Below are 12,229 nucleotides of genomic sequence, written 5' to 3'. Positions count from 1 at the left end.
AAGTAAAAGTGATTCTCCTTATTTCTGTTTATAAACTACTCAGAAATGTTCCTGTTGGATGGAAGTATGTATTGAAAGGGTTTATTTTTTTGCATTCCCATTTTTGACCAAGAGACACAATTTCTTCAAAAGTGTTTATTTCACAAATTTTTTTATCCCCAGCTGAATATTACAGTGACTATTACAAGCATTTTCTTAAAAACAAAGGTGTAGTTTACAGATTTGTTCAAAATGGAAAAATATTTTATAAGCAGTAGTATTTCATCTACAGTATTCACTCATGTATATCATTCAACTTTGACACCAGCTCTACCTTCTGCTCATTAAGATAATGACACTTCACACCACAAAAAAAAAATATCCCCAAAGATTTCAATATAGTAGCACTTTTTTAGCATATTTTTTTTTTCTTCTAATTTCAAATTAATCTGAAAGTCTTTGTCCACTTGCATTCACACCTTGAAATAATCTGGATACTCATCAGGGTTATGTCTTCTGGATTGTTTTACTTAACATCTGCCTTGAGAGAATTTCTTTCAGAAAAAAAAGTATTTATTTATGACTGTAATATATATGTGAATCAATAAAGTCTGAAGAAAAAGCTTCATTGAAGTTCATACAATTCATTTTAATTATGTTCTGTTCTATTCATCTGCAATAATAAAATGCTAATTTTTCAGTTAATGGTCTGAAAGAATAAGTTTGCACGATTTTATTCGTTTACTTTTAAAAATGGAGGAAAACAACCATAGTTTTCAAGTGCAGCTTTTTCATTTGTATCTTTTGCAAATCACACAAATGAGGAGACATGTCCTGCAAAGACTTCAGTGTTCAAGTTGCAGGGTGATGAAAAGCAGCCACTATGCTTATAACATGCCCACATTTTGGTACTTTTTCACAAGCACGAAGAAATTCTTGTCAATCCAGTGGAATAAACTGCATGAGCAAAAAAATGTTTGTAATGTAGGATTGCAAAAATTCAGTTTTGAGATCTAATGTTCTTTTTCTACAGTCAACTACAGCAGCTTTATCAGATAAGATAAACAACCTCAGCTACAAAATGCCAATTAAAAAAAAAAAAATAGAAGAAGAAAAGGAACTTTCTGGTGAAAATGAAACGTGGACATTGTCCTGGATGCTTCTTGTAGGTCAGCCAGCATATGCCTGAATTCTTGTTTGAAGTGTTGGTTCTGTAATGCTGATGATTTGGGCGTTTTGATGGTTTAACTTAATTTATTTTATTCCCAATAGTGCTTTTCTGAGAAATAAGCCATCGATAGTTGCAGAAATCACCATGGGTCACTATTGTTTTGGTTTTTTTCCCCAAGAACTTCAAAGTATTTTTGCAGACCTCCTCAATGTAAAATTTTATAAGAAGGCTTTTATATCCATAGACAACTTTTTCTATGACAGAATAATAAAAATATTTCACTGTTTAAATGCTTATTTCAGAGAAACAGTGGTTGAGCTAAACAGCTAAAGGCACAGAGTGGGAAAATGCTAAACTTAATAATCAATATCTAAAAATAAAGACAGATCTGGAGAAGAACCAGCTTTCTCTAAGCCATGCTTTGTGTTCATTTTGCTTTTTAAATAAAGAAGTGTAAATGTAAGGAACGAAGGCATGCTTGAGCATAGCAATTTACTAAATAAGCATTTAAATACAAATTTTAAAAACTGCTAACAGAAAAGATAATATATATTAAAGATATTTCATACAGAGTTCTCTTTCAGATGGATCTCACTGGATGAACTACATGATCACAGATCAAGACATTAAATCCCAGTTCCCATCTACACATACTAAGAGTTTTTAAGAAAGAGCATATAAATTACGATCCTGAAAGTGCCAGTGAAGGACCATTATCCCCTAGAAGACCATTAAGCACATTTTACAATGGTAATCAGCAGCAAAGTCACTGCAGAAGAGGATTCTGCAGCAACCTGTCACTTAGTCTGAGTGATAAGCATATGTTTAATCAATGCATTGGGAATTGTACTCCAAATAATTTACATCAGAAAGAGGTAGAGACCTGAACTGCCTGAAACTGCTGACCTAACATGAGTCCTGAGCAACAGCTCTCTGTTTAAACCACCTTACAGAAAGGCTGAATCCTGCTTTGAATTATTTATCCTTAAACCATGGCGAGTGTTGGAGCGTGGAGAGAAGGGAGAGACAACAAATAAAAAAAGTCAGAGCACTACAAAGACATTCATTGTGAAAAGAGGTAGGTGAAAATAAATAAAGATATTGCAGATGAGTGGGTGGTGGGGCTTGCTGGGCAGGGACAGCAGAGTGGTGGCATTACCCTCATTGTATAGCAAGGGGAGATGAAGGCACTACTGAAGACAAGGCAGAGGTGAGAGCTCGAGGACTGAAGTTTGGAGCTAGTCCTGGCTCTACACAAGCAAAACATCTATCATTAGATGGATGGGTTATGGTTAAGGGGAAAAAAATTAATTTTTAGCCTGAAGTCTCTCCTTCAGTGGTAACAGTTGTTCTAAACTATAGTCTCAGTTTGAAAGAAGGCATTTACCCACTGGCATTAACTGATATAATTCTGCACAGCACTCAACAGTTTCTTTTAAAATGTGCTTTTTCAGATAGTAATATACATATATGGTACATACAGGACTACTGCGGTTAGTATATACACCAATTATATACATGATGTCTAAATCACAACATGCTCCTTGCCTAGAAAGGAAACTGCAGCAGATAGGAATTAGTGTATCTTCAAGAAACTTCACATTCTACTTTCAACCTCTGAGCAGACAGCCTACCTGGTCATAAATCTGCTGTTTGGATTTACACCAGCTAAAAAGAGTCAGATGGAGAGAATGGATTTTCTTTGAAAGCTCTTAGCCATGATGGAGCTGCGGACCACAGAAGGAACCACAAAAGCAGGTGAGTTAAGACTGATTTAAACAAGCCTTGTGGAAAGGGCAGAATGCTGGCAGCCACACACCCTGATTGCAGTTTGGCATGTCCTGCTATGGCAGAAGCATCCCCATGCTGAGCAGTCGTGGAGCAACACTGACCCTTGGGAACCCACCTCCTCCCCTGCTCAGCAGTCACTGAGAACGCAGCGTGTGCTGGCAAGGTCCAAAGAAAAACCACTGCCTGGTCTCCTGCAACATCTCTGTGGTGAGGTCAGAGGGTTGGTTTGTTGGTTGATTAGTCTGTAAGCCTGATTAAAAAAAACCCAAACCAACTAACAGAATCTGAATTGAAAGCAATTATTCATTTAAGTTTGTTGCAGACAAAGAGTTTGGGTTCACTCTTAAAGAAATGGCTTACATTATTTTGACTTACACTACTAATGGCTTATATCACTAACATACCACCTGACATTTCCTTTTCTTTTTGGTGTTAGAACATTTAATCTCTTTTCGAACTTTTTTAGTTTTTAAAATATTCTTCATTTATCCAAGCTCTGTATTTGCATGATTCTTAACATTTTGGATGGCTACTGAACTGAATGGAGTTATTCCATGGACAGCTACAGCTAGGATTAACCCACTGAACATAGGTAGGGCTGGATGATTAAACTTAGCAGGATCCTTAGCAGGACCTATGCATGGGATTCTGATAATGGCCATTTGAGAGGTCCAAGAACCATGACAGCCACCGGATGAAAGTGTTTGACACTTGAAAGCACAAGGAAAGCCAACAGTAGGGATCAGAGTGATGCTATACTAGAAGCAGAAGGCTTAAGGCAGTCCTTTGCATCATGATTATTTCACTAGGACAAAACCTTTGCTAAGGTAAAGTTGATAATGTAAGAAAGTCCAATGGAACAAAGTCCTGCCAATTTAGTTAAATTTCCACGAAGCAGATGCACTGAATGTACTTAGGAGCAGCAACAGCATTTCTCAAACATACAAGTTGTGACAAATTCCCCACCAGTGGGAACAAGAAGCATCCCAGCCCTGATACATTTATGGTGTGACAAATACATACCTTCTGAAATTTACCTTTCCAATTCACTATTGTGAATGTAGTTACTAACAAGACCTGAAGGCAGAACTGCATGTTTTGTTATTCACACACACAAGACCACCTGCTACTAGACAAATGACACATCCTTCAAGGCAGCACAGGTGTCTCAGATTCTGTTTTTGTCATAGACACCTAAGAAGATTAAAATAAGCAGTCTCCCACTTCCATCCTTTTTTTTAGTGACTTTTGGAGATGATTATGGGCTTTGAACTATGTCAACATAAAATCAAGCAGTAAAAAATAAATCTATTTTCAAGTATCCTTATTTCTGAGCTGCAAATTACCAAAAGAAAATCACATGATCACATACAGACCAGTGTCTTTTTTAGTGTACACTTTAGCTTCCATTTGTTACTGTGTACTGGTTCTTCCATAAGCCTGTTTGGTCCATATTTAAAGAGCTCTTGAATTCTTTTTATTATTTTTTCTTTCATTGCTGGAAGTCTCTGGGTGTGAGAGTTGAGCTTAATTCTACTTTCTTCAGACTTTATTGAGAAAATCCAAGTTGAGGGAAGCAGGGAGATGAATGGAGTCCATGGTGATGGCAGATGGGTTGAATGGGAACAGAACTGGGAACATGTGCTTGAAGTCTAACAGCAGATGTGGAGGGTCATTCCGTTCTTGCAACTGCTTCTGTTGGGTGTGGGAGAAGAAAACAAATTTAGCATCAGTTGTTCCCTTTTCTTGTTGTGCTTAACACCATCAAAGGTTTGAGAATGTGCATCATTTTATAGATACTGCAGAAAACAGTGAGAACTATTTTGTTCTCTTCTGCAGCCACTTTCCTTCTGAGCAAGTATTTACAGGAACAGACTGTAGGAAAGACGGCTGCAGGAGACCCTGGTTACATTTTCTAGAGGACCACAAAGAAAGATACAGGACCTGGAAACAAGATGACTCCCCTGGCACAGCAAAACCAGGACTACATGATAGCAGCAGACCACCTTTGATTCAGCTGCTCAGCCATGGTGATATGTTCTGGGGGTAGCTGAACACGTGCCCTTCCTTTTCCTCCCTATTCCTTGTGAGCATTAAAAGGTGTTTGGTTTTCATTTGTTTATTTTTCCTTTAGCTGCCAATTCCTACCTCCTATCTCAGAAGAAACTCCATTTCACCAACATTTGTTGACTCCTGCAACCTTAATCCTTTGTCGTGTTGCTACTGAAGAGCTGACTTAGCTGAGCTGGGGATTTGGGTGCTTATTGCCCTCTGTGATTAACAGCCTGGTTATCCCTGCAACTGTGTGTTGTGTGTGTGCACACACAGAGCACTGAATGCAGGACAACCTGCAGCAGCATGCCTTTTATAAAATACCCGAGTTAGCAGTGATTTAATACAGATGTCACTAGAACTACAGAGCTGTCATTTGTGCCTGCCTCCAATTGACAGCCCTTAAATTTACCTGTATGTTTCGTATGAAAGCTACTGTCACACGTTCTTCAAACTCATTCACAGGAGTGTAGAGATTAAGTATCTTTACAATCTGTTGAAAACAAAACACAGTTACAGTCATGAGAAGCTGAACTTTTCCAGAACACAAAGCACTACCAGCAGTTTGTCATGATATGGCCACAAGAAGTCTGCCAAAACAAAAATCACTTATGGGGATGTTTGTTAGCTGGCAACAGACTTGGACAACAGATTTATACAGGGACTCCACTTGGTTGGCAACATGGTGACCTGGATGACTTCTGATGTCACCTCTACAATTCTTCTCTTGATGCTCCCTCACTCCTGCTCCTCCCCTCAGCTTTTCTCAAAAACTCATGTTCAGGACAGGGTGATGATGCAGATACATTAGAAAGGGTCTCCAAGAACCTCTGAACATCAGCTCACACCTCTCACATCTCCCTTCCTACAATATTACCAAATTAAGGACAGGCAACCCAGCAGTAAAAAACCCGAAGTCCAAGATCATATCCAGCCAGCCTAGGCTGGCACTTCTCAACCTCCTGCCCCAAATGGGAATACTAGATGGGCATCCTGCAGACACAGCCAGTTTAAGACCTGGTGAGAGACAACAGGCAAGTCTAAAATGCCAAGAATCTGATTTACACAACAAACTCCTCAGGGCTGGGTTTCATCTTTGCACATTTCTGGGACTCCAGTGCCATCAGTGGCACTGTAAGAGAAGAGACCACCTCTGAGAGGGGCCAAGATGTAACATCAGTCCTGAAAAACACAAGCTGTTCCCACTGAAGGAATTGCACACTGAGGCTGGGCACTGAAGAGCTGGAAGCACGAGACCATCCTTTCCCAGTCCTTAATTACCCTGTGCTGTAACCCCCTGCCCTGCTCCCTACCTGCTGGGTCGTGAGTGACGTGCACAAGGAGCAGATGGCCTCGGCATCCTCTGAGGTTTTCTTTTTCAGCTGCAGGAGCTGTGCTGCCTGAATCAAGGGCTCCAGAGTTTGCGCTGCTCCACTCTGTTGCAGATTCTTCCCACGCAGCCATTCCTCAAGCTGGCTTATGTTAAACCTGGACAAGCAAAGGAGAGAAGATGTGAGCTGAGAGATAAGAAGTAGCATCTTCAAAACTCCTCTTTGGGGCTCAAGTTATGTAGCAGTGCTGGTGTATGTGGGTTTTGGTGATGAACATTTGTGATAACACGTGGCAAGAGACAATCAGACAAAAGCTTAATACTCAACAACTCAGAGTAAAATTTATACTCTACTTTACAAATAGATGAACCATGTAACAGTCAAACAAGACAAGGGAGGTGCTTTTCTACAGCATTCAGATTCCTTCAAATTTAAACAATTAAAATTAAGCTTTTAACCAGCTTTTAAATGCTAACAAGATCCTGCAAGGTACCCAAATACCTTTGAGAACATCCACATAGAAAATGCTTTTGCTGTGCCCCCTGTCCAGCTCAAGTGGAACACAAAGATCCACTGCAGGAAGGGGAGAGGGTAGCTAAAGGAAGATTTAACTAATTTGCACTGAGAAGTGCACTTTATTTTCCTGCTTTTCACCAACTTAGAACATTAACAAAACTTCCCAAAGCAGGTACAGCCCTGCCCCAAGCCCCAGCCCCACCTCAGCTGCATGCCCGTGCTCCATGAGCAGACATCCTTCCTCAGCAGGAGGTTGTTCAGGGCGATGGCGTTGATCATGTAGTAGAGCTGCTTAAACACCTGCTGGATGATCTCTGGGTCCAGGCCTTGGTCACACATGATGCTGTGGAATGTGTTCAACTGGTGAATCATTTCATCCAAGCTGTAGGAGCTGCCACCTTCTGACGCATTGGAGGAGTATTTCCTGTAGCCCACCGGTTTGACACTGGAAAGCCCTTGGATACTCTCATTTTCCAACACAGCAGACACTGAAAAGAGGGGAGAAAATGGGATAAATGGCCTGCATCCATCTGTCATTAGAGAATGAAGATCTGATCCCTGCGTGGGCTGCAATGAACATGTGTCAGTCTAGGTGATGCAATGCCATGGATGCTGCAGCAACTGAGAGCAGGACAGATCCATGAATGGCTGGTTTACTCTGATGACACAAAATAGTTAAAAAACACACAAATATCCTAGAATTATGCAAGAGTTTGGTTGGGAAGAGACCTTAAAAGCCATTTAGGTCCAACACCTCTGCCATGGGCAGGGACACCTTCTACTATCCCAGGCTGCTCCAAGCCCTGTCCAGCCTGGCCTGGGACATTTCCAGGGATGGGGCATTCCTCAGATGAATCCTCAGGGATTTGGCTGAAGAGGTAACTCTTCTCATATCTTCTCTCACCCTTGAAAAACAAGGTCTTTATGAGTCTTTTTCCTCTTTTCAGTGCTCTCCTCCCTTATAATGTACATTTCCATCCATGAAAAGATTAAGCACAAACCTGGTCTGGAGGGGAAAGCAGACCCACCAGCACAACCTCACCTCTTCCACTGCCTCCCCAACAGAAATGAAAGAGGTGTCTTCTGGAGTGGGAGGAAAAACCCACATCCCTATTAGCCTCTATCATGGGGGAAGATAAAGACTCTCCTGGGTCATGCTGACACTGTGCAAAGGTCTGAAAAACAGTCAGAGCAGATAATCTGGGCCAAAAACCACCCTGCTAAAGGGCAGCTGTGTGCTCACCGATCATGGGCTGCAGGATGCCCTCTGCAATGTTGATGAGCTGCTGGTAGATCTGGATGGAGAGGTGGCCCAGCACCTGGCGGTACTCGGTCAGGTCAAAGTTCTTCAGGCAGTGCTCATTCTGCTTCGCTGTGTTTTGGGTCATGAAACCCTGAACAGGAAATTAAAACACCCAGGCTCATTATCCTACCCACTGACCATCCAAATCACTGCATTAAAACCTCCCTGTACCCTTACAGAACAATATACCAAAATATGTTACCAAAGTACATTATAGAAAGGATAAAAACTCATAAATCACCTTTGATTTACCCAGGCATTGAAAATTCATACCCATTCATAAATTATTACTAGAGGACTACCTTTTGAAGAAGATCATTAAACTACCTGTTTTTCATTTTATCCATAGCAAGGATCTGAATGTTTGTATTAACTGCAACATACAGGATTAGCAAATGACATTTCAGGCCCTCTGAAACAACTTTTTTAGCTATGTGCTTATCCCTTTGAGTTCCAACTGTTTATGGGAAACAAAATATTTTAAAATAAAGATTCTAGAAAACTGGAAAAAAAAAAATACAACTGCATGTTACATGCATTGACAACATTTTAAATTGTTCTGAAATTCATAAACCTCCCCAAATAACTGAAATTGTTGCCTGCCTTTTGCTGATACAGCTGATCTCTGATCCTGCTGATTTGGCTGCTGTAAACCCTCAGTTCTGGGCTCAGATATTAATACCAGATTTAGTGGCAGAAGCAAATGAGATGTTCTAATTAAGAGATTAACAGATCCTTTAATTGCCTGTTCATATGATCTTATTTAGTGTGAAAATGAGAACTATGAACCTGTCTTTGTTGGTTGCTGACTAGAAAAATGAAAAAATATAACATGTACCAATTCGAGTTGATTTCACAATTTCGCCATTTTCCTAAATAATTGAACAGCATCATGCTTTTCACATGACAGGACTGCATGTGGGTTGGGATTTTCTTTTAAACCTTTTCTTAAAAATAGGCTGGATTTCAAACTAAAGGTAACACTATCTTGCAAACTGCTCAGAAGTATTTCTCCCCTCTATATTTTGCACTAAATTGCCAATGGAATTTGCGAACATCTGGTTCATTTAACACAGGAAATCATAGCAAACAACGTAAAATTTAAGACTGTGTTTTAATCCACCTGGTTTTCAGGGGAGGATTTGCTTTAAATGCAGTATTATTATCCAGACAGAAGAGGGCAAACAAGAGCACAACTACTAGTAAGTATTCTCTAAAATATTTTTAATTTAACTTTTAATTTTAAACCTTTGAAATCCAGTGCTGAGGTTTTACACACAAATCATTATCTTTTGAGTGACCCGAATAGTTAATTTTATGAATTTTTTTTCCTTACCGTTTGAATGCTCAATATATCTAACAAAAATCAAGACTAAAATAAAAAAAAAAAAAACAACCAGTATTTGGGTCTGTTGTAAATTTTAATGTGCAGAGCACATAGCTATAAGAATGGCAGTGTGTAATGTTCTAGAACTGTGATAATACCATTTTTCTAAAAGGAATCAGCTTTAATAAAACTTATTCCAAGCTATGAAATATTGTTTAATGAAAAGCTGTAGGACCAACTAAAACCAGGAGAACAGCCTTCAAAATGTCCCACCAGAAAGAGCATAGACATCCTGGGAGAGCTGGGGCTGCTCCCCTGCACAAGAGAAGGCTCCAGGGAGAGCTGAGAGCCCCTGGCAGGGCCTAAAGGGGCTCCAGGAGAGCTGCCCAGGGACTGGGGACAAGGCCTGCAGGGACAGCAGCCAGGCAATGGCTTCCCAGTGCCAGAGGGAAGGCCCAGCTGGGATATTGGGAAGGAATTGCTGGCTGGGAGGGTGGGCAGGCCCTGGCACAGGGTGCCCAGAGCAGCTGGGGCTGGCCCTGGATCCCTGCAGTGTCCAAGGCCAGGCTGGACAGGGCTTGGAGCAGCCTGGGACACTGGAAGGTGTCCCTGCCATAGCAAGGGGTTGGAATGAGATGTTCTTTGAGCTTCCTTTCTAATCCAAACCTTTCTGTGCTTTTAGGAGCTTTCCCAGGAAAAGCTAGCCGTGCTATATCCAGATTATAGCACAGCTGTGCTATGTTCAGGTTAACCAAGGAGGGAAGTCTGAGTGGCACCATCTGACAGTCAGAGGGAAGCCCCTGGTGCCAGGAAGATGCAGGACCCTCCCTGCAGACATGCCACCCCCCCAGGCTGGGCTCTCACCTCTTCCCCACTGTACTGCTTCAGGCAGTGCAGGAGGCGGCACGTGTTCGCCAGCCAGAACGACGTCATCTCAAAGTCATCGTGGTGCTTCTGCGGAGACAAAGTGAAAACATGTGAGATCCCCCTCTCCCTTTCACTGGGGGGTGATGGCATCACAAAACAAATTTGTTTTGAGTTTCCCCACCCAGAATCAGGCAGTTTTGCTTCTGCAGCTGGGCAATATTAGCTCTTCTACCCTGCAAACTTTTTTTTTTTTCTTTTAAATCTCAAAATTCTAACAATTTCATTGCTAGGGACACAATTCTCCTTTTTCTTCTAAAAAGGGAGGCTCTAAGAGTGATTTGGCTTGAAAATCAATGTGAGAGCTGAGTGTCACACACACTTGGACATGGCTATTACCACCTGACAGCCTCTCAACCCCGAGACAAGAGCAAATGAACACCTACCTTCAGCACTTTCTTAATGCCATTGATGGTGGAGGTGAGCAAGGAGTGCACCTTCTGGTCATCATTGATGTAATCTGCGTGTCTGATGCACATGTAGAGGATGTAAGCAGGAAGGCAGGGAACAGTTGCAGACACTGCCTGGGGCTTAAGATCTAGAAGATTTGACAATTAAAAAAAAAAAAAATCACAAAAAAAGCAAACTTACATTTCCCTGATTTGACAAGTGAAGCAGAGAACGCCAGAGCTGGAGTGTAACCAGGCAAACCTGTCTCCCCTTCAGACCTGGAGAAAACGCTTCTCCATTTTTGGCTCTGCAAATTTTGGCTCTGCAATTTGCATCCCTCTCTGCAGAGCGGAAACAGAGCCAGAGGTTCAGGTGCAGGACAGAGGGACCTGCCCCAGACCCTCAGCACTAGGCCCTGGGAGGGCAGCCCTGCCTGCACTGAGGTTTGTGACACCCTCCCGCCATCTTTCCTTATGGATGCTCAGCAGAGCCAGAGCTTCTTTAGCATGTAAAACCCTACCCCAGCAGCACACAAACCACCTTAGAACAGCTCCCTGAACCTTTCAGGAATACTTCCTACAATAAATCCTCTCTCTGAATTCATGACACATTCAATTGCTCTTTCCCTCAAGACAGGGAATCCTACTGATAGCTGTGGGCATTTAGAGCCTCTAAAGAACGTGCTTGTCTGATTAGGAGAATTTCACTGCCCACAGCAATGGGCTAGCACAGCTCTATGAACACTTTTTGGATCCCCACAAGGCTCTGCTGGGGTTAGAGTTGTAGTAAATACCAACACCTAGCCAGGGAAACCTGACTTCTGAAACAGAAGCAAGTGAGGGAATGCTGCAGCAACTCTGACCAGACTATGCATTGCAGAAGAGCTCACAAGTTCATTACCTGTTGTCTGCTATTACCTCATAAACTGAACTACCTTTGTTCCACTGCTGTGGCAGGTCCCAGGGGTCTATCCTTCTGCCACCCCCTCCCCATCTATCACATCGTATGAAGCTCAGCAGGTTACTGCCTGCTCTGAAAACTGTAGCCTTGCTTTGTGTTTCCCATTTTTTGCTATCCCTAAGGGATTGTATCCATACTGGTCTATCTGCTTAGTGCAGCACTACTTTACCTACCCAAACTACCATCACCACAAACACACAGCCCCAGAAGGGATTAATGGAGAAGATCTATTTGTCTACCTTAATTTTTTAATCTCAAGTTTTTGAACTCCCCCAGGCACGAGAAGGAGCAGTCAGGCAGAGAAGCGGAACAAGTTCCCCACCTGTAATGAGGTTTCGGATGAGGAGTGGCTCATCTTCTTTGTAATATTCCAGCATGCCCTGAAAATCCTTCTCCTTCCTCTGGACAGCAACCTGCATGTTCCGCTCGTGCGGCCTTCTCTCCACTGGCACCATTGTCTGGGATGCTGTGAAAAGGAAAAGATG

General features: G+C 41.9%; 1 protein-coding gene across 1 annotated transcript in view; it reads right to left on the bottom strand.

Annotated features, from left to right (window-relative positions):
* Nucleotides 1-126: 126 nt before the first annotated feature.
* MYO5B (myosin VB) overlaps nt 127-12,229 on the bottom strand; it is a 145,804-nt gene continuing 133,701 nt past the window's right edge. The window contains exons 33-40 of the mRNA XM_058827205.1: nt 12,067-12,210; nt 10,781-10,932; nt 10,335-10,424; nt 8,084-8,234; nt 7,043-7,328; nt 6,307-6,481; nt 5,406-5,486; nt 127-4,636 (exon numbers count right to left, since the gene is read on the bottom strand). Coding sequence (XP_058683188.1) covers nt 4,484-4,636; nt 5,406-5,486; nt 6,307-6,481; nt 7,043-7,328; nt 8,084-8,234; nt 10,335-10,424; nt 10,781-10,932; nt 12,067-12,210 — 1,232 coding nt within the window. The 3' untranslated portion in view covers nt 127-4,483. The remainder of the gene's footprint in view (nt 4,637-5,405; nt 5,487-6,306; nt 6,482-7,042; nt 7,329-8,083; nt 8,235-10,334; nt 10,425-10,780; nt 10,933-12,066; nt 12,211-12,229) is intronic.

The sequence above is a fragment of the Poecile atricapillus genome, chromosome Z (genome assembly GCF_030490865.1).
Source record: "Poecile atricapillus isolate bPoeAtr1 chromosome Z, bPoeAtr1.hap1, whole genome shotgun sequence".
Taxonomy (NCBI): domain Eukaryota; kingdom Metazoa; phylum Chordata; class Aves; order Passeriformes; family Paridae; genus Poecile; species Poecile atricapillus.
The sequence above is the reverse complement of the archived record's forward strand: the minus strand, read 5'-3'. Positions and strand labels throughout refer to the sequence as shown.